Below are 19,278 nucleotides of genomic sequence, written 5' to 3' on the forward strand. Positions count from 1 at the left end.
CAGACCTTCCAAAGAAGCGCGAAATTTCTGAAAATTTTGTACCGGGCGTGTTTTTTTTCATTTTACGCCTTCATACAGGCATAACTCGTGAACGGTTAGTGCTAAAGACCTCAGACTTGAACTGGGAGCTTAGGCAGGTTGATCAACCATTAGTTCACACGCTCAAGGTTATTCAAGGTCAATTTTTTATTTGACTTTTAAGCGACATTGGAAGGTCATTTTCTGAAACCGCGAAATTTGACCTTGAATAACCTTGAGCATTTCAACTTATGGTCGTGCAATCTGACTAAGCACATGGTTCAAGTCTGAGATCTGTAGCACATACCGTTCGTGACTCATGCCTGCATGAAGGCGTAAAATGAAAAAAACACGCCCGGGGTTAAATTCTTCAATCACTAGATAAAGTTTTGTTTAAATTCTTATCCTTTAGTTCAACTCAGTTCTGAGAAAATCTCAGATTCTTAAGTAGTAATTTGGCCATAACTTCCTGCTCACAGGTTAGGTGGGTCAATATTCTCTTCCTTTATCGAGTTTTCACTTTGAATTAAATTCTATGGTTAATTATGTGGAGCTGTTACACTTACCGTTAATTTGAACTTGCTTTAATCTGCATGGAAGTGAAGTTCCAATTACGTTGGTTGCTATACAAGAATATGCTTCTAAATCATTTTCTTCCAAAACCAGAACTGAACTTTGTCGATCTTCAGATAGACTTGCCAGCCTTTTAGAGGAAACTGGAAAAGAGTTGGAACCAGAAGAAAGAAACTCCAGTTTAACTGTCGACGGAGAAGTTGATTGAGCTGATGAAGATGATAAAGCGAGTGAAGATGAAAGAGAGGAAACTGTTTCACCAACAGTTCGATTATATCGATACCAAGTGAAGTTAAGAACTGGAGGATTGGAAGTTGCTTCACAAGACAAGAGCCATCGATTACCACCAAGTGATTCCTTGTGAATAAAACACTCGGGACGATCTAAAGTATCGATGAGCAAAAAAAAATTTATTATTTTCGAAACTCAATAGACTTTGAATTAGTCAAAGTGAAAACCACTTGATCTTGTGGCTTTGTTTAATTTAATCAACAGCAATTGTTTTAATTGAACAACTTTGACTTTTTGTTTGATCCAATAATTAACTGTTCATCATGTTACAGAACTAATTTTTATCGCTATTGAACATCTCGAGATTTTTCTCTAAGCTTCTTCTTAGTTGTGAAGCTTTTCTTGATCAATACATTTAATTGAATTATCATGTAAATGAGCCTTCTTCTGCCATTAGTTTATCATATTTGTGAATCTTGAACAATCTTCAATTCAACGTGAAATGGAACAAGAAAAGTTGAATGTAAAAAAGTTGTTCAATAAATTGCATTAATTTGCAAATATTAACCGTTATTATTTGTATAAACTAGTTGACTCGATGAAAATCAATGTTGAAAAGAAAACAAATTGTCAACAATCTTGTTCAATTAAGTGACTTGTGATTAAGTGTACTTGATATTAACAGTTAACTAAAAGTGTAATTCAATTTGGAGAACCAAAAATTTGATTCAAGTAATCTGATTAAGTGGTTATTTCAACTGAACCAAAAACGCTAATCAATCATTCATGTCGTTTCAAACCCAAACGTCGTCAGTCTTAAAATAGAAAATTCAAATTGCTCTAAAGTTCAAAAATACAGCAAAGATCATCGCTCAAAAACTCAACTACTCGAAAACCTAACAATGACCATCGTTGGTCGATTCACAATCCTAACGATTAAAGAAAATATAAGAATTTTAAGCTGAATAGAAAAAAATTTTCTCGAAAGGAAATATTTTCGATCAACTCTAACACAGAACTTTTGTCGATAAAATTTTTTCGAAATGTTGATGAAAGTCTTTCATTTCGATTATTATCAGATCAAAAATCTCTTGAAATTCAATGTTAAGTAACGGCTCATTATCATAATCTTTTTCTGTGTTTTCATTCAATATCGTTTCATGAAAAATCTGATTTTAATTTTAACCTTTTTCAATCTTGAATTGTTCGCTAACCATGAAATTGCGATAAAAGAATAAGAGATTTTATTGCAGGAATGAATGCTAAACGAAGAGAAAAGACGAGGAAAAGTTATCCAATTTCAATTCACTTTCAATTCAAGTCATGACTGGCGAATCCAATCATGATTCTGGTTCATTATCAAACCTTTCATCTTTTCTTACAATTGATCAGTTTCAACCATTTTCTGTGGTCACCTTATTAACACAAGTTTCCCTGACATTTTTCATCTTCTTCATCAACCTAATTGTTGATCGAAGAAAAAAAAAGAAAACAAGAAAAAGGAAAATAAAAACACATTGATGATGACGATGATGAGTGAACAATTCAAATGGCAATATCAGTTTACACTGAAAAAGAAAAGTAAAGAGAAAAATATTTATCTGAAAAAACTATTGATTCGTTTTTTGTTTCATCTCTAACACCTTTTTCATCCTTAAGTGTCCAACTCTTTTACAATGATCAAGTTACAATTGAACCACTGAGCAAAAGTAAAATGTTGAAACAATAATGTTAATGATCATTCCAATGGTTCAGATTCTTTACAACATTTCCTCACTTTTATCGTCAACATCATGAAGAAAAGTTGAAAACCATTGGCAGAAGCAAAGGTAAGATGGAAAAATTTGATTGCAAAAAAATGTTGACCTCAATTTTTTCGACATTTCAGTGTAATGAGAAAATTATCAATCTTTGTTTGAAGTTTATCCTTTTTTGTGTTATTTTTAACTTTAAGATTCTTTTTCATTGAAACACTTTTGGTTCAATTGAGGTTAAACGTTACTTACATAAAACGTTCAAAATGAAATGAGCTTGTCCTGATCCATGTTTATTTGTAACAACACAAGTATAATTATCTCTTAAATCTTTGTTTATTCGAGTTTCATTGAAATAAAGGTTGGCTCCTTGTGAGATTAATTGACCAGTGGATCCTTTTATCCAGTGATAATGTCCACTTGGATTGGCTGATGCACTGCAAACAACCAAATTATCGGCAAATTTATCTCCTTCCAACAGTTCTAATTGGCTTATTGAAATTTTCACTCTTTCAGGAGCATCTTTTCAATCGAAATCAGCCAATGAAAGAAAAAAAGAAATTGGATTAATAATAATTTCCATAAAAAATTTGAAGAAAAATCATCTCATGATACGAGCGAAATCGTAAAGAACAGAAAAAAGCGAAAAAATAATCTCGAAAATATCAAAACAAAAGTAATTTCGATTACAAAATTAACTTGTATGATCGAGTTCTGACTCTGGATTCATGACCTTATTTAGACCAATGAGAGTAGATTAATGAACAATTAAAAATTTGCATTCTTTTTGATCGACTAATAAAAGTTTACTCTTAATCAAGAAACAAATGTAATTTTGTTGAGCAAGTTTGAGTTGACTTTCGAAGGGAAAAAAAGTTTAAAAAAACGAATACTTTTTCAGTTGGAATTGCAATCCTTGGTAAACTGTAATTGAATAAAACAATTTGCTAGTCGAGTGATCACATAATTAGCGTAAAGTTGCAATGAAAATTTAAATATCTTTCAATTAAAAGTTAATTGCGATAAATTTATTCAAAGGTGAAAAAAAGTGAATCAACTATTTCATGGAAAAAAGTTCAGCTTTTCATTGAGAGATCTTTTTCTCCCTTATAAAACTACTTTTGTTCAACTCGATTTGCAGTCGTTTGAATTTTCGATATCATGCAATCACAGAGAAATAACTTTTCAGTTCAATTCTTGTAAACTGTTTGGAAAAAGTTAGTTTCACTTTTTCCTCATTACTATATTGTCTTTATCCATTGACACTGAAATATCATTTACCTTCATTTGCACTCTATTATTGCAATAAAAAAGAGTAAACACAATCATTAATCTTTCACTTTTTTCCTGCTTTTTTCGCACCTCAACTCTTCTCTCTTTTAATCTTTCATTCAAATATAGCTTCACACTTGGAGTGATTTTTGTTGCAAGTGATTAAGTTAATTCACCTTTTTTTCTGTTCAAAATTCGTCTTCTCTTTTCAAGGTTCACTGATTGTTCAATATTACTTACATTCATTTCGATAGATTGTGCTGCTCTTTACTGGTGGTCCTAATCCATTTGTTTGACTTTGACAAGAGATTATATCATTATCCCGAAGCCATGAATTATTTTTAATGTAAAGGTAGCTCAATGAGGAAGCTAATTGATTAGATGAAGCATCCTCTTTGATCAATGAAAAGTTAATGTGATAAAAGGCTGATGATGAGGATAACAAAGATTCATCTGATCCTTCAGTGATAACCTCATAACCATCGGCTAAAGTATCGTAAGCATCACTGGATAATGATGAGGCTGTTGCTGTTGTTACTCTTGCTGATGATGAAGATGGTGGTGATGATGATGAAGAAGAAGCTACGCCAAGACTTTCATTGTTGATGAACCATTCAATTGGACATAAAGGTTCACATTCAATTTGACAGGAAACAGTAACCGATTGATTCCTCAATATTCCCATTGTTACTGGAAGGCCTTTAATCAAACGAGGAGCTCCTGAATGGCGATCAAAGGTAAAATACGAACAGAAAAAATGACAATTAATCAACTCTTTTTGTGCTCTTGGATAAAGAATTGGTTCAAACGTCAAAAGATTTAGTTTACTTTTTGCTTAGCTGGAAGACTCAAGTAACTTGTTTTAAATAAAAAAATCAAAAAACGCGATAAAAACTTCATCGTGGATTTTTTATTCGAACATTTTGACGCATATTAGAATTTCGTTCTGAAGTTGTTTCAAGAACTTTCTGAGAATGAAAAACTTTATGACTTTAGACCTGTTTAAAGTTGAATGTCAACTGGTTATTTATATTTTAATGGGGCAATGAATATGCAACAGTTTCTTTGGACTGTTAATGGATAGTTTTAACTCTTTTTATATTTTTCAGTTTTCCAGTTAATTTGACAAGACCAAATCTTGTTGGACAATTGTTTGCTTTTCAATTTGAAATTTAAATTTATCGAGTGCAATTTGTTTCAGTTTTGATTTGGAAATAGTCAAATCTCCTTTAGCTATGAAATTGTGTAAAGCTTGCAACTCGAAAGGTAAAAAAAGTATTTCAACTTTTTTTCATTGAAAACGAAATCAATAGACAAACGTTATACCTTCATTTTGATAGCCTCAGGTTATCAGGTTTTGCATTGAAATCATTTTCTTTCAGATGAAAAGCACATGATTACATGAATAAACTTTTTGTTTCAATGTTGTTACAATGTCAGGTTAAATTGAGAACAGAATCAGGTTGAAATGAATTGAAAATGCAGAAAAGAGAGGAAAAAATTGGTCAAAAGCTTGGTAAAGTTGGACATTTAAAAGTTAAAATTGTCACACATTAACCTGTGACCTGAAGCATTTCAATTAAATGAAGTTAATTTTTGGTCCATCTTGAATCAAATTGATTTTCTTTTTTTTAACAGAACAACTTGTCCAATAAGCTTTCATTTTGCCAGCAAAATCTGAAAACATTTCAATTTTCATCATTCAAAAGTAACATTTTGAGCCACAAAATAACAGTTATCATTCCAAGTGAAAATTGAAACAAAAAGATTCATTGAATCAAGGGAATAATAATAATAAAACTTTTCCTCCGAAAATCGATTGGAGTGAATCATGATTACAACCTTTGGATTATGAAACCGATCGAGTTAAAGAATCGAAATTGAGTTTAAAGGCAATCTTTTGCTTCAATTCAAGAAAATAAAACATAAAAAAGCATAGTTTGTGTTCATATCGACGATATTATTATCAATGTACGAATGTACCGGGAGTTTTTCAATTTGCATTCAAAAAAGACATTAGATTTATGGTATGCGAATTTCATGATGCTGACAAACTGAAAAGAATTGATTGAATCCTTAGTTTTTCATTTGATTGCATCAAACTCAAATTTCGATCTTGTAATACATTGCAATCAATGTTGACCAGTTTGTTTCAAGTCTCATTCAAAGTATAAATATTGCAAAAGGAAATAAAGATTGATTTGTTTTTTCGCTCTGTTTGATTTACCTTTACAAATCTTGACGTACAATACTTCATTTGTTTATCTGTAAAATTTCATGAAACGAATAAATTTGATCAACTCTTTTTGTTTTCACAAATTATGAGGGTTCCCGAATGATAAACAATAAATCATTGAAGTTTGAAGAGAAAAGGTAGGTTAATCTATTGATAAATGCATTATTCTTTCCATTATTATTATCAATGAATGGAAGGTTTGAGAAAATATTGTTTTCATGATAATACCTGTGATTCAGTTGAAAGTTGATCTGTTTTCTGTCCAATGGATGAGAATTGTCATTTGGTTGAGCTTAAATTTTTGTTAACTTTTTTGTTTCTTCTTTTTCTTTTTTCTTTTTCAGCATTTTTCAACATTTCATGAACAGCAAAAACTTTGCCGTCGATTCCAAATCTGCTTTGACTCACTCAAAGAAACAGATATAAATAAATATTATCAAACAACAACCAAAGCAAAACAGTTGAAGTTCAATAAATTACAAACTTTTATTTTATCCATTTATCTATCTATAAACTATTATTCAGTATTGAACTTGAAGCTTTATCTGTTTACAGACTGGATCGGTTGCCTGTTCATTCCCTGTCTAAAGGCAACAAAATAAATGGCCTTTAAAAGAGGAAAAGAGAGAAATGAGAAGAGAAAAGAAGATAATTTTAACCGATAAACTGTCTTCTCTTGAAACCTGCAAGACACGCATCTTTTTATTCATCTTCAAGCTCATCCAACTCGTCATCATTTTCTATCTTTTTCAACCAGAATTTCCCTTTTTTCTGCTGCCAGTTTTTTCTCTCGGCTTTTCATCATCATCATTGTTGTTGTCTTGCTTTTGGTGAAACTTTTCTTTCCGTTTTCCTTTCTTTCCTTCATATTCATCTTCATCTTGCAGGTTTTTTTTCTCTTCTTCTTCTTCACTTTCACTTTGTTCACACAATTCAGTTCAGACAAAGTTTCATGATTTATGAGAAACTGGAAAGTAGACAGAAAATGAAGGGAATTGAAAAGGAAAAAGAAACGATGAAAAACAACAAACAGAAGATGAAAAAAGAGCAAAAAAATGATGCTTTTCTTTTCTTTTCAATAGTCTTCATGTCCAGTTTAGATTCCATTCAACTTGTCCTTGTAATACATTGAAACATGTTTTTATGGTCAACTTTAATCTTCTTTCCGGTATCACTTGTGGAAATGCATATTTTATAAGATGATGAGCAACTAGCTTAAGCCATGATGACATAACATTCATCTACAGTTCAACAAACTTCTCATGATAAACTTACAGATTCAAGGTTAATGCAAATGACTGTCAAAACCCAATCAGACCTCAACGCAAGACCTAACTAACTGCAGGTCTAGGTTAAGCTATGACTAGTCTAGTCGAGACAAGCAGTTACAACAATCAAGTCTTGAAAAGTTGTAAAACTAAAATTATATTTACCAAAATTAACCAAATTTGAGAAGAAACTCGATCGAAAAAAATTTCAATAAAAGTTTTTCCAAGGAAGAGATTTCCATCAGAATTTATTCGATTTTCTCAATTTCATTGAATATAAACTGAAGATAGACTGACAAGGGAACCTTGCGAACTGTTAATCGCCGAATTGAATAAAACCTATCTCATCGTGTAGAGCATCATTGATAATGAAAAAGTGAAACGTCGTTTCTCTGCCTAAAGCCTATTCCCGGTACAGTGAGCGATCAAATTTCGAAAAATTCGCCAATATCAATGCAAGTGTGATTTCTGAATCTCTTTTGAATTTCACCAAACATATTTCATCTTGTAGAGCACCTTCGATTATTAAAAAGTGAAAAACAGTTTTTATATATAAATCTTATTTCAAGTGCAAATCATCATCTTCACTACCATTACTACCATTGTGACTCCGTCGAATTTTGATCGCTGATTGCATTAAAAATAAGCTTGAGGCAGAGAAATTGAACTTCACTTTTTCATAATCGAAGGTGTTCTACACGATGAAACATATTTCATGCAATTTGAAAGAAATTCAAAAATCCCTTGCATCAATACAAACGCAATGCAAACGCATCTTTCGCGCTTTGATCGCTCATTGTGCCGGAAATAGGCTTTAGGCAGATAAATCGTGTTTCACTTTTTCATTATCAAAGGTGCTCTACACGATGCGATATGTTTCATTCAATTCGGCGATTAACAGTTCGCAAGGTTCCCTTGTGAGATTTGTTGTCTGTTTAGGTCATGATTGCATTGAGAGAAAACTTTAAAAGCAGATTTTTCTTTTTCTCCAATAAATTGAAACAATTTTCAACAAAGTTACAAATCAATTGACGAATGATTTTATCATTTTTTATCCATTTTTAGCAAAAATTTGCTTACCTTTGACTTTGATTATTTGATGTGAAAACGGTCCTTCACCGAGTTTATTGACAGCAGCACATGAATAATTTCCCTGATTGGAAACTGATAGGGATTTTATGGAGTAACTTGAGGAATCAACGCCTTCCAAAAGAGTTCCTTGGTGAAGCCAGACAAATGAATGAGCCGGTGGATTACCAGAGTCACCCATCAGTGAACAAACCAAGGTAACAGTAATTCCCTTTGAAGCCATTTCACCCAAATAATGGACAGTTAGATTGGCTTGGCTTGGTTTATCTGTGAGTTTGGATGAAACGAAAAGAAAAATTTGATTGAAAATTTTGGTCAAAACTTTCTTCCTTTTCTCATCATTTCAACATTCCTTCCAATCATGACACTTTGTCATGCAAAATCAATTTCACAAATTTATGCACATTTAATCCACTGGTAAAGATGATAACAGAAATTTGGTGAAAATAAATTTGAATAATCATTTGGAAAGAAGCATGTTGATGATGGAATGATTCAAATGTAAAAATGAATAATTCGGAAAAATTTATTTTCTCTCCTTTTCTTTACTTTTATTGATATTATGTCTGAACAACATGAGAACATGGAAAGAATGTGGAAAATATTTTTTCCATTTCATTAGCAAATTTTGTTCCAATAGAGAACAAAACTGTTTATTAGAAACATCAATTGAATAACGAATCGAAGTAAAAACAAAGAGAAAAATGTTTCAAGTTAAATAATAAAATCATTACTCGAATCATTAACATTTTCATATTCATTTCTTGTTCATAATGCTTTTACATTCAGGGAAAGAAAATGAGAAAAAGTGAATTTTCTAAATGAATAAAATCGAAGAAAAGAAAAGTTCTTACATTGAACAATCAATTGTTTAGGAGATGAGATTGGACTCGGATAACGGGCTCCATTGAATCCTAAACACGAATAGTTGCCGGTGTGGGAACTTGTTATATTGGTGAGTGTTAATGAAGAAGCACTTGGGTCATGAGTTGTTTCAAAATGGTTCCCATTGAAGTACCATTGGACGTGAGTCAGGGTAACAGGATTACCTTGAGAAACAAGACACTGAAGAATAAGAGATTTTCCTGTTTCAATGATGACGGACGGACGAAGATCAATAGACACTTTGGGTGGATCTAGAAGGGAACAAGAATCAAATTAGTTTACCCTCAATATTCATCTTGGAGTTTAACTTACACCAAACATCGATATATGCATGATTCGTAGAGTTGCCTGTTCCAAAGGAATTTTTCAAGGAACAGGAATAAAAACCTGAGTGACTGTGGGTGACATTTTTAATGGTTAAAGATGTTTCATCAATTTGAATGGGCAGTCGGCGATCATTGCCAGTGATTAGATTACCATCTTTGTACCAAACGATGTCGGAAACATTGGGTGGATTGGCATCAAAAGAACAGGCCAAGTTTATGGTCGAACTTTCGTTGACTGCAATTCGACCTCCAGGATCGATTGTCACTGCTGGTGGATCTGTTGATTAAAAGGTATAAACATTAATAATGAATTACGAGTTGGTTTGATTCAACAGCATTGGGTTAAGCAAAAGCGTTTTAGATTTTGGAGCTTTAAATGTTCATTAGAATCAAAAGAAAACTAATTATCAGAACTTTACTCCACATTGACTTGGTGACAGGGGCAAGGTTGAAACTAACCAATTAAGACAGTTAACCTTCCAGTCAAGTCAATTAAGATGAGCATTACTTGAACTCAACACGCAAAGAGGAAATTAACTTTTCTTATTAACTTCTGAGACGAAAAAGTTCATTGAAATGTTAGGATCAAATCAACGCAAATCAAAGTAATTAAACCCACTTGACGTCAGCATGATGACATATGTACTTCGAGTCGTAGCTTGTGAACATGCAATGTTTAATGAAGAGTTTATAAGATTTGATTGAATCATCTTCATAATCACATTCGATGCAATTGCAATCAGTCGTTCAAATATCCATAATTCAAGTTATCCATAATGTTCAACTTGATCAGGATCAAATAATCAATTTGAAACTTTTAAAGAAAAGATTTCAAAGACTTTTCGTAATAAAAATTAACTAATGAAAAAGGGTGAAATTTGATATCATGAAAATGTAAGCAGATGAGTTCAGAAAATGCAATTTCTCTGTTGAACCAATTCCAAGTTGATATTATCGAATAAAAAGAACTCGTTGCAAACATAATTCAATTCAATACAAGCTATTATAAAATCGATTGTCATATTATTGAAGAAAACCCGTTTCTACAAATGACTTGTTGAACTTTTCAACCTTCAATCAACACTCGTTAAGGCTTTAATGGCGACTAATAATGCTGACGATAATAATGCGAAAATTGAAGTCACAAGTTGGAAGAAAATGAAAAGATTATAATTTGATAATAATTGAGCATCCATACAAGGTCATTGAAAGAGGCGAAAAGGCAATAATAGGTTCGCTATTTTTCAATTTAAAGTTGGCTCTTCTAATATTAGATTACAGTTGAAACACATCAATCTTATGCAAGCAGCAAAAAATCGAGTTGCTAAAAACATTAGAGTCAAGGAAGCAAAAAACGAGAGCAAAGAGAGAGAGAAAAAGAAAAGATGAAGAGAATTAAAAAAAATGTCTAGTGATGATAAACTTTACCTCCCTGGAGTTTGAAATTTGAAAGAAAATTTGATAAAGAATATGCAACATTGTATTATATTCTGTGTTTTTATATTGAACCAAGTTGAGTGTTGTAACCTTTTTTGTGTGAGTTGCGTTCCATTCTGGTTCCAATCATTATCCAACAGAAAAGTTGGGTGAAGAAAAAAAAAGAGCTTGGAAAGTGAACAAAAGAGAAGAGGAAAAAAAGTGCATTTTCTACTCATATTCTTATTCTCATCATTATCATGTTTGGTTTTTAAAGGATCATCAACTTTTTTCTCTTCTCTCTCAATGTGTGTATCAACTGAATTTGGCTCTGAATTTTTTATCCTCTTCTTCGAGTTGAACTTTTATCTACTTGTATGGGCGGTGAACATTGAACTTTACTGGTTTCTATTCAGTTTCCCATTGATTTCCATCATCAACCTAATGATGGTGAAATGATGATGAAAGATGATTATAATGGCGATGGTAAACAAAGTAAAAGCCAAAAATCTCATAATAGGAAGTAAGGTGTGACTGAGTCTAGGTTGGGTCAACTTCCGATGTAAATTTAAAAGTTGATGGATTAGCCTTTTGGTTCAATGTTTGGTCAAAGTTGATCATTAAACAAGATTTAGCCGATAAAAATAGTGAGAAGTATCAAAGTTGCTCGTCAATTTAAAATGATCAATATTCATCTTTTCAATCAACTTGAATGGTAAACAAGGAAAACGCAATTTTCTCATTACATTGATTAACGCAACTTTCCTGTTTAGTTGATTAAACTAAACATTCATCAACTGCAAATAAACAAACAAGAGAATCATGAAAAAGGCCAAATTTACTTTTTTTACGCAAATTTGTAAAGCCAGGATTAGGCAAGTCTTTTTTAATCGTGCAATCCGATCTGATGATCAAATTTAGTTCATTCAAAAGTCATTAATCACAGTTTAAGGTTGAAATTTGTGAATGTTGTCTCTGTGATGATTGATATTCCATTTAAAAGTGAATCAACAATTCAATATGTCAAGTGTTCAGTGATATTTTGATGCTGATTAAACAGCTGTCGATGAGTTGAAACATTCAGTCAGTGATAAAACACTTTATAAAGAGAAAAAGTTTGAACATTTTTCCAATCAAAATGTTGAAAAGAAGAAAAATGGAAAAGTTTTATGCACTTTGTATACACAGGGCCATCAATGAAATGAAAACGAATATTCCAATATTTCTATTTGAATTTTCTAAAAGCAACTTTTTATTTGTGAAGATATTAACTGTTTACTAGTCCAAAATGGCTTTTGAATAAAGATTTTCTGTTAACATATTGCAATGAAATTACTAAAGTAGATTTGAACGAAAATTTGAATGACAATTCACGCTCGAATAAACGCTTTAACTAATCATTGCTCAGAAACTTTTAGACTTGACCAAATTCGCTCGCAAAGAAACCTAAAAACAGCTTAATAGCTTCATAAACGAAACAGAACTAAACTTTGATCAAGTGAAAAGGTAACAATGCAAAGATGGTTCACTCGACTGGTTATTGATGAACAGTTAGCGATACATTTCAAGCGCTTTACTTTCGTTTACTTTCGTTGCTAGTTCAAGACGAACAAGACTTAAACTTGAGCGTAATTCGATGCTCAGATTGGAATACTTTTGAGCTTCAATTGTGCGAAAGATGCTTCTCTTGAAAAGCAAATCAAAATTGAGCGTATTTCGATAGATTTTGTTCCTTTCTTGATGGGAATACTTTTTGTCTGCAAACCGATTCCCCAATAAAAGAGTAATAATTAGAAGAATCATTGATTCTCAATGGAACCAGTCAGTTGATTGATTTGCACAGAAGAAACAAAATGGGTTCAATTGAAGATGAAATATTGTATTTGAGTATTTCATCGCAAATGTTATTGACTTTCAACCAATTAATTACCAATTAGAGGTAAAGAGAAGTTGTTTCTTCTCTTTTCTTGTTTGAATCCATTTTTGGTTGTTCTTGGTTCTTCGTCAAACCTTTCTATGATCGTTATTAACTTGTTAACATTTTATTCATTGGAAACAAAATGTTGACAATGTTTACTTTGAAACTGCAAATGTTTAATGATTGATTGAAATTTAAATATCATTTTCAAACTGATTGCAAGTTAACTTTCAAATTATGCAAATAAAATGGAAACTTTTGGGTTAAACTTTCTTTGAATTTTCTTTCCCTTCACTCACCGTCCAACTTAACATTCATCTTGAATAATGTCATTGATTTATTCCGACTCATGTCCAACAAGTTTAACATGGAAATTGCTGTTTCTCTTTTATTTTGTTAACTCAATCCTCTTTGAACATCTTCATCTTCTTTGTCATCGTTTTGATTGTTGCATTCATTTTGCATTTGCTTTTGTTCAACTTTGACTAACGCAATTGTCAACTGTCAATGTATTTGATTTGCAAAGACAAATAGATTAAAGTTGAAATTCATTGGTGCAACAATCAAGTCTTATTGAAAAGGGAATGACTGAATCTTCTGTTGACCCAAAGTTCAGGCAACCAAAAGAGATGGAGAAATGTTTAGAAATGAAAATTCAATTTGAGTCATGAGAATCATGATTAACAATAGAATCTTGTACCATGATAATGTTTGGTTAGACAAACAATTTGGTAAACAAGATGAATTTTAAAATTCAAATGTTGCCAGCATCAACAAATTATGATTGACATTCAGATTTCATCAATGGTTAAAGGAATGATAATAAGAAATTACAAGTTGCAGAAAAAGCGAAGTTTTGTCAAGCTTTTGATAACTCGAATGCAAATGAATCAGAACTGCGAAATCAAGCGAACCAGTTTGTTCGAAAAGGATTCTGATTCATTCAACACGCGATTTAACTGTCAACTGCTTACAATGTTTCAAATCAAAACATTTTGACATTGCAAAAGCTCAAAGTTTTTAACATCGATCAGTTTCTAATGAACCACAAGACAAAGATCAATAAGATACTGGAATAGCAGTTAATCAGTTAATAGCATTCAATCAACTGAACGCGATTGATATCTATATGATGAGCTTCAACCTCATTTAACCAGATTTGGTACTTTTCAAGATTCGGAAACTTTTTGAGTTCTTTCATTTTCGAAAGACAAAACGCAAAGGTTTTGACTCTATTTTGACGATGATCTTTGAGTGTCATTGAGTATTTCGTTATGAGACTAAATTGCGCGAACGAAACTGTTTTGATTTTGCTCTTGAAGGCAACTTTGTCTGGAGATCAACTTAATCCAAAAGCTTGACGAGCTGCAAGAGATTGTCAAGACTGCAAGTTGAGGTGTCAAAGTGGATGAGATTCATTGAGATTACTGAAGCTCGGAATGAATGGTCAAGTTTTTTTCATTTTTGCTGTTCATCAAACGAACTTATTGTCCGAAATTTGCTTCATTTCGGAAGATGAAGAAGACAAAAAATGGAATGAAAGGAGAAAAAGGAGAATTTTTTCTCTTTTTGCTTCTTTAATGACACTTTTTTGTATCAAGACATTTCTGTATGATCATTATCTGTAAGGAAAGGGAATGAAAAGAAGAAAAAGTTCATCCGAGTCCAAAATTCCTGCAAAAAATGACAAAGTTACTCTCAGCTTCACCTTTCATACTTTTATTCGTGTTTTCATTCGACAACAATTTCTTTTCTTACTCACTTCACTCTTGATTCAACTTGAAACTAAACCATATTAATTAATAATCCAAATGCATTTAATCTATTTCCACCCTAATTAATAACGACCTTAGCCAAAGGCTTTCATACCGTCAACATTGTTACCCGAAATGTGATAACATTGTCATCAACTGGAACAACAATGAAATGTTAGATTAAAAATCAAGATTCTCATCCAGTTTCAAAGTATTCATGTTGTAACAAGATAATGTTTAGCTGAATTTATTTACATGAGATTCATAAAAAACTAACATGAAAAAACAGAGTTACAGCAATAATCAAATTTACCTGAAGTCAACCCAAAGGCAAATACAACAGAGTAAAAAAGACTAACCAAATTTGGCAGCAATTTGAAGGAATAAAATTTCTTCATTAATTGCATCAACCAAGCCTCCAAATATCAAATAACATTTACAACCAAAACAATTGCCAAACTTGAATATAACTCGATTGACAACGAACTTCCATTCATCGCTTTAAAGTGTGAAATGCATAAAGTCACTCGTCCATCATTCTGAGTTTAAAGCAAACTCCAAGAGAAAATTTAAATTCCACCAATTCTTCAACAATGATAACATAACGAATAGATTGCAAGATCGATGAATTTTATTCTGATTCTGGCAAATTGCCGATGCAAATTCAAGCCTTTTCTTGGTTGGTTAATCACACCAAGTACAACCTTTTACCAATGTAAATGCACCTTTGCAAATGTCTTGATGTAAAACAGAAAAGTGAAAAAATGATTTCCATGAAAAGACGAGAATAAGTTTGATTAAATTACTTGCCTCAATTGAGACATTCATTTGTGACCATTTTGTATTCTCATATTTACTCGATTCAATAAGCCAATATTGAGACTTTTCTTCCGCTTCATATTAAAATAACCAGGGAAGAAGCCAGAAGAGGAGAGACAAGCAAAAAAATGGAAACAAAAAGAAGAAAAGAAAATAAGAAAAGAACTCAAAAAATGCTATTCATTCCAAGACATTATTAGCATAGTTATTAGTTAATAATATCCATTGTTTGAAGCCTAACAGTTGTCCAGCCATAAATTGTTATTAATGATTAATAGATTTAGCCAGCATTTATAAGCATCGGGATAAATTACTCTGATAAATAGCCTTCTGTGAAAGAATGTTGACTTTCATCTTTTCCCTTTTCAGATTCAACATCGCCCTCATCATAAATTTACCTTAACAATTTTCCTGTGCCAACAGTATTTTCCAATGTTTATGAGCATTTTATTTACAAATGCACAGTCCATATGGAGACATATATTTATCTAACCAAATTATATCTGAAAGCAATGAAATGTTGATGAGAGTAAAGATTGAGTAAAGCTTCTTACATGGATGAGAAACAAGTTTATCAAGTTGAGCTGTTCAATCCTCACGTAACCGTTAGTCTATCCGTAAGCTAAACAGTGATAATATTTACAGTGAACGAATTGATGATGAAGTGAATGATGGTGGAAAGGAAGAAGAAAGGTGAGAAAAGACGAGAAAAAAAGAGAATAGAAAAGAGAAGAGAAGAGAAAAAGTTGTTCTCAATTCCCTGTAAATGTGTAAATAAAAAGCTTTTCTTCATCAAGGCAAACGTTTGCTTCTTGGTTACACATGTATTGACTTTATTCACTTTCGTCTTCTTGCTCTTCCTTAAAGGTAACAACAGCTTCTAAGCACAGATTAATAGACACTTACTTGCAAACTTTACCCAAATAAGATCAGTTCAACAATATTAGCATCAGATTATTTACTTATTTTCTTCTTCTTCTTCTTTTCTTCTTGTTCGATTCCTTTTCTTGTTCTCATCTTTTCCCACTTCTTTACCATCTCGAGTAGCAGACTCGATAAACAATCTTCACCAACTTATGTATTTTGTTTTCATGTTTGGTTTTTATTTGCATACATTAGTCAGTTTTTTTGGTGTAAACCCTTGAATAACGTTTGTTGCGCTTTTCCATTTTTACAGTTCATCATTGACTCTTGTAAACTTTGCCAGTGAAAAGAAACTGCACTTAATGTGACATTAACAGGACAATATTTCATGGCCAGTGTACATGTCAGTTGAAATGATGAGTTGAACCTTATAATCGCAAATGGATTATAATTAAATTATGTAAATGCAATATTTAAGTAAATAAAAAAACTGTCTCACATTAATCTAGATAATGTGAGCTAATAAATTTTGCTAAAAGTGCTGCTTGTTTTTTGTCAAATTGTGAATCAAGTGGAATATTGGGTGAAATATTGAACTTGGCTTGGAATGAAAATATCATGGAAACAGGTTGAAAAAAGATTAGAATAAAACTGAGGATAAAAAGTGAAATATTGCATTTGTAATTTCAATATTTAATGGCTTAAAATTTCAACTAAAATGTAAATTTTTCACAAAAATTCGAACAAAAAAACTTCATTATGTACAAACAAAAACATCGAGCATCTTCAAACAATTTCAAGCACATTTAAGAACAACATTGAAATCAATTTTTTTCCAATAAAGTTTTTCCGAAGAAAGCAAACATAAACCGGGAAACTGTGAACGTGTTTCGAACTATGAATAACAGAAATATTTCGCTTCGAATTTCAGGTAAAGTTTAGACAAATTTGGATTGTCTTTTCTTTCAATTATCGATTTTCGAATCAAGTTGAGCTTTGATGCGCCGTGAATGAATTGACTTTCATTCATGAATTGAAACTTTGCAACAATCCTTTGACTTTCGTTTTCATTGAGAACGAAAAATTGAAAGCCATTGAAAACCTTTTGAGTAAATATGAGATAGAAAAGTCTTTCCCGTTGAACTTTTCCCTGTTAAGTTGAAATGTCAAAGTAAAGAGTGAAAGCATAACCAAAGTAAACATCATTTGAGGGATGAAAGTTTACGTTGAAAAAAAGAGAAAAAGTGAAATAAAAGTTTCTCTCTGAACAATAATAAATTCATGATAGCCTTGAGGTAACATTATTAAACCTCATCTTTTTTCCTCTTTTCATACTTTGCATTTTAATTTGTATCACAATATCAATATCTTATCACATTATATTCATTTAATTCAAAAGAAAAGTTTGTCGACATTTCGATTTGCAAAGAGAGGAGAAAATTTCTCATGAAAAACGAAAAAAGAAATGAAAAATGATTGCTACGATTTTCATCAAGTTAATATTTAAAGTTGATGAGGACAAGAAACTTGAAACAAGACATTCAACTAATTTCTCATGTGAATGAAAAAAGAATGAAAAATAAACATAAATGAATGATTCCATTCAAGTCATCATTCTTTACCTTCACTCCCTGAATTCACTCCCAGTCAAACCCAAAATTCCATCCCAATCCATCTTTATTGATAATACAAATGAATATAAATCTATTATTAATTTCCAGTTTCTTTGCTCATTTCCAAAGGTAAACTCTCGATAAACTTGTTTTTCCTTTTCATTTCCTATTCAATTCTCGGTGAAAAGCCGATTCTCATCATCTTGAAGTTTCCTTTTCAGTTGACAATTTTTAATCATTCAATTACTTTTCTTTTCTTGAGCTGCTCTTTAGAAATGAAATGAATGGCGGTGAAACTAACAAATGAATAATGAATTTTTTTTCTGTTCATCAACTCATGAAACAGTCAATGGAATAGTCAAGTCAACCTTGAAATGAGCTCAAGTTTCCAAGCCAAGTAAATGTCCAATAATTTAATTGAATTAAAAGAAGGCAAAGACAAGAATAAAGAAGTTTTAATTAATGATGAAGAGAAGGAAAAAAAATATGATTCCATTGAACTTCTCAAGTTGCACACAATTCAATTTGAATAAATTAATATTGATTACAAACTGGACTGTGTTTGGCTTCAGACGAAACTTATGTTTATAATCATAATGAAAGAAGAAGAAGAAGAAAATTTTCTTAATTCTCTTGAATTGTTCTTGTTAATTCTGTAAATGAGATTCAAAGACAAAAGGTGAAATAAGATGAATCCATACAACAAAAGCTAAGTCTTAATTAATTGCCTTCAAACCCATCAAGACAGGCCAATGGAAACCAGAAAATTGAACAATTGTTCATCGCTCAATCACCAAGACATTTTCAAGTCCAAAGAGATTTTGCGTTTTTTAAGTAAACCTTTTGTTTCAATTTTCAAAGCAAAGATTGATTTAACAATGGAATCCATCAAATCAATCTTGCCATTAAAGAACTGTTATCTGTTGATTTAATAAAAAAAGATAATATTAGATGAAGGAAGAGGCCCCAGGCAAGAATCAAGAATACCAGTCCAAAGAAATCAACGCAATTCGAGGCTTTGCCTTCCCTTTATCATTCCTTTCAATGTCAACATGAATCTCATTTTGTTTCTTTACTCCTTTGTGAATATCAAATAATCAGAATATTCATTTATGATGAGAAAATTTTGCATTCAGCGATCACTTGATTGACACAACAAATTGCGCTCAAATGCCAACAACTTTGTCAACATTTTTCTTTCTCTTGATTCTCTCTTCTCTTTGCCTTTCAGCGTTTTCCTTT

At 31.7% G+C, this 19,278-nt stretch overlaps 1 protein-coding gene across 1 annotated transcript in view; it reads right to left on the reverse strand.

Moving 5' to 3' along the window:
* Positions 1–19,278, reverse strand: part of LOC107361390 (hemicentin-2-like) — a 74,483-nt gene that overhangs the window by 13,669 nt on the left and 41,536 nt on the right. The window contains exons 5-10 of the mRNA XM_015928213.3: positions 9,639–9,929; positions 9,296–9,577; positions 8,433–8,708; positions 4,089–4,568; positions 2,829–3,098; positions 585–974 (exon numbers count right to left, since the gene is read on the reverse strand). Of these exons, the coding sequence (XP_015783699.2) occupies positions 585–974; positions 2,829–3,098; positions 4,089–4,568; positions 8,433–8,708; positions 9,296–9,577; positions 9,639–9,929 (1,989 nt within the window). The remainder of the gene's footprint in view (positions 1–584; positions 975–2,828; positions 3,099–4,088; positions 4,569–8,432; positions 8,709–9,295; positions 9,578–9,638; positions 9,930–19,278) is intronic.

Source organism: Tetranychus urticae, chromosome 1 (genome assembly GCF_039701765.1).
Source record: "Tetranychus urticae isolate SD_2017Ah chromosome 1, NJAU_TeUrti_SD_1.0, whole genome shotgun sequence".
NCBI lineage: Eukaryota > Metazoa > Arthropoda > Arachnida > Trombidiformes > Tetranychidae > Tetranychus > Tetranychus urticae.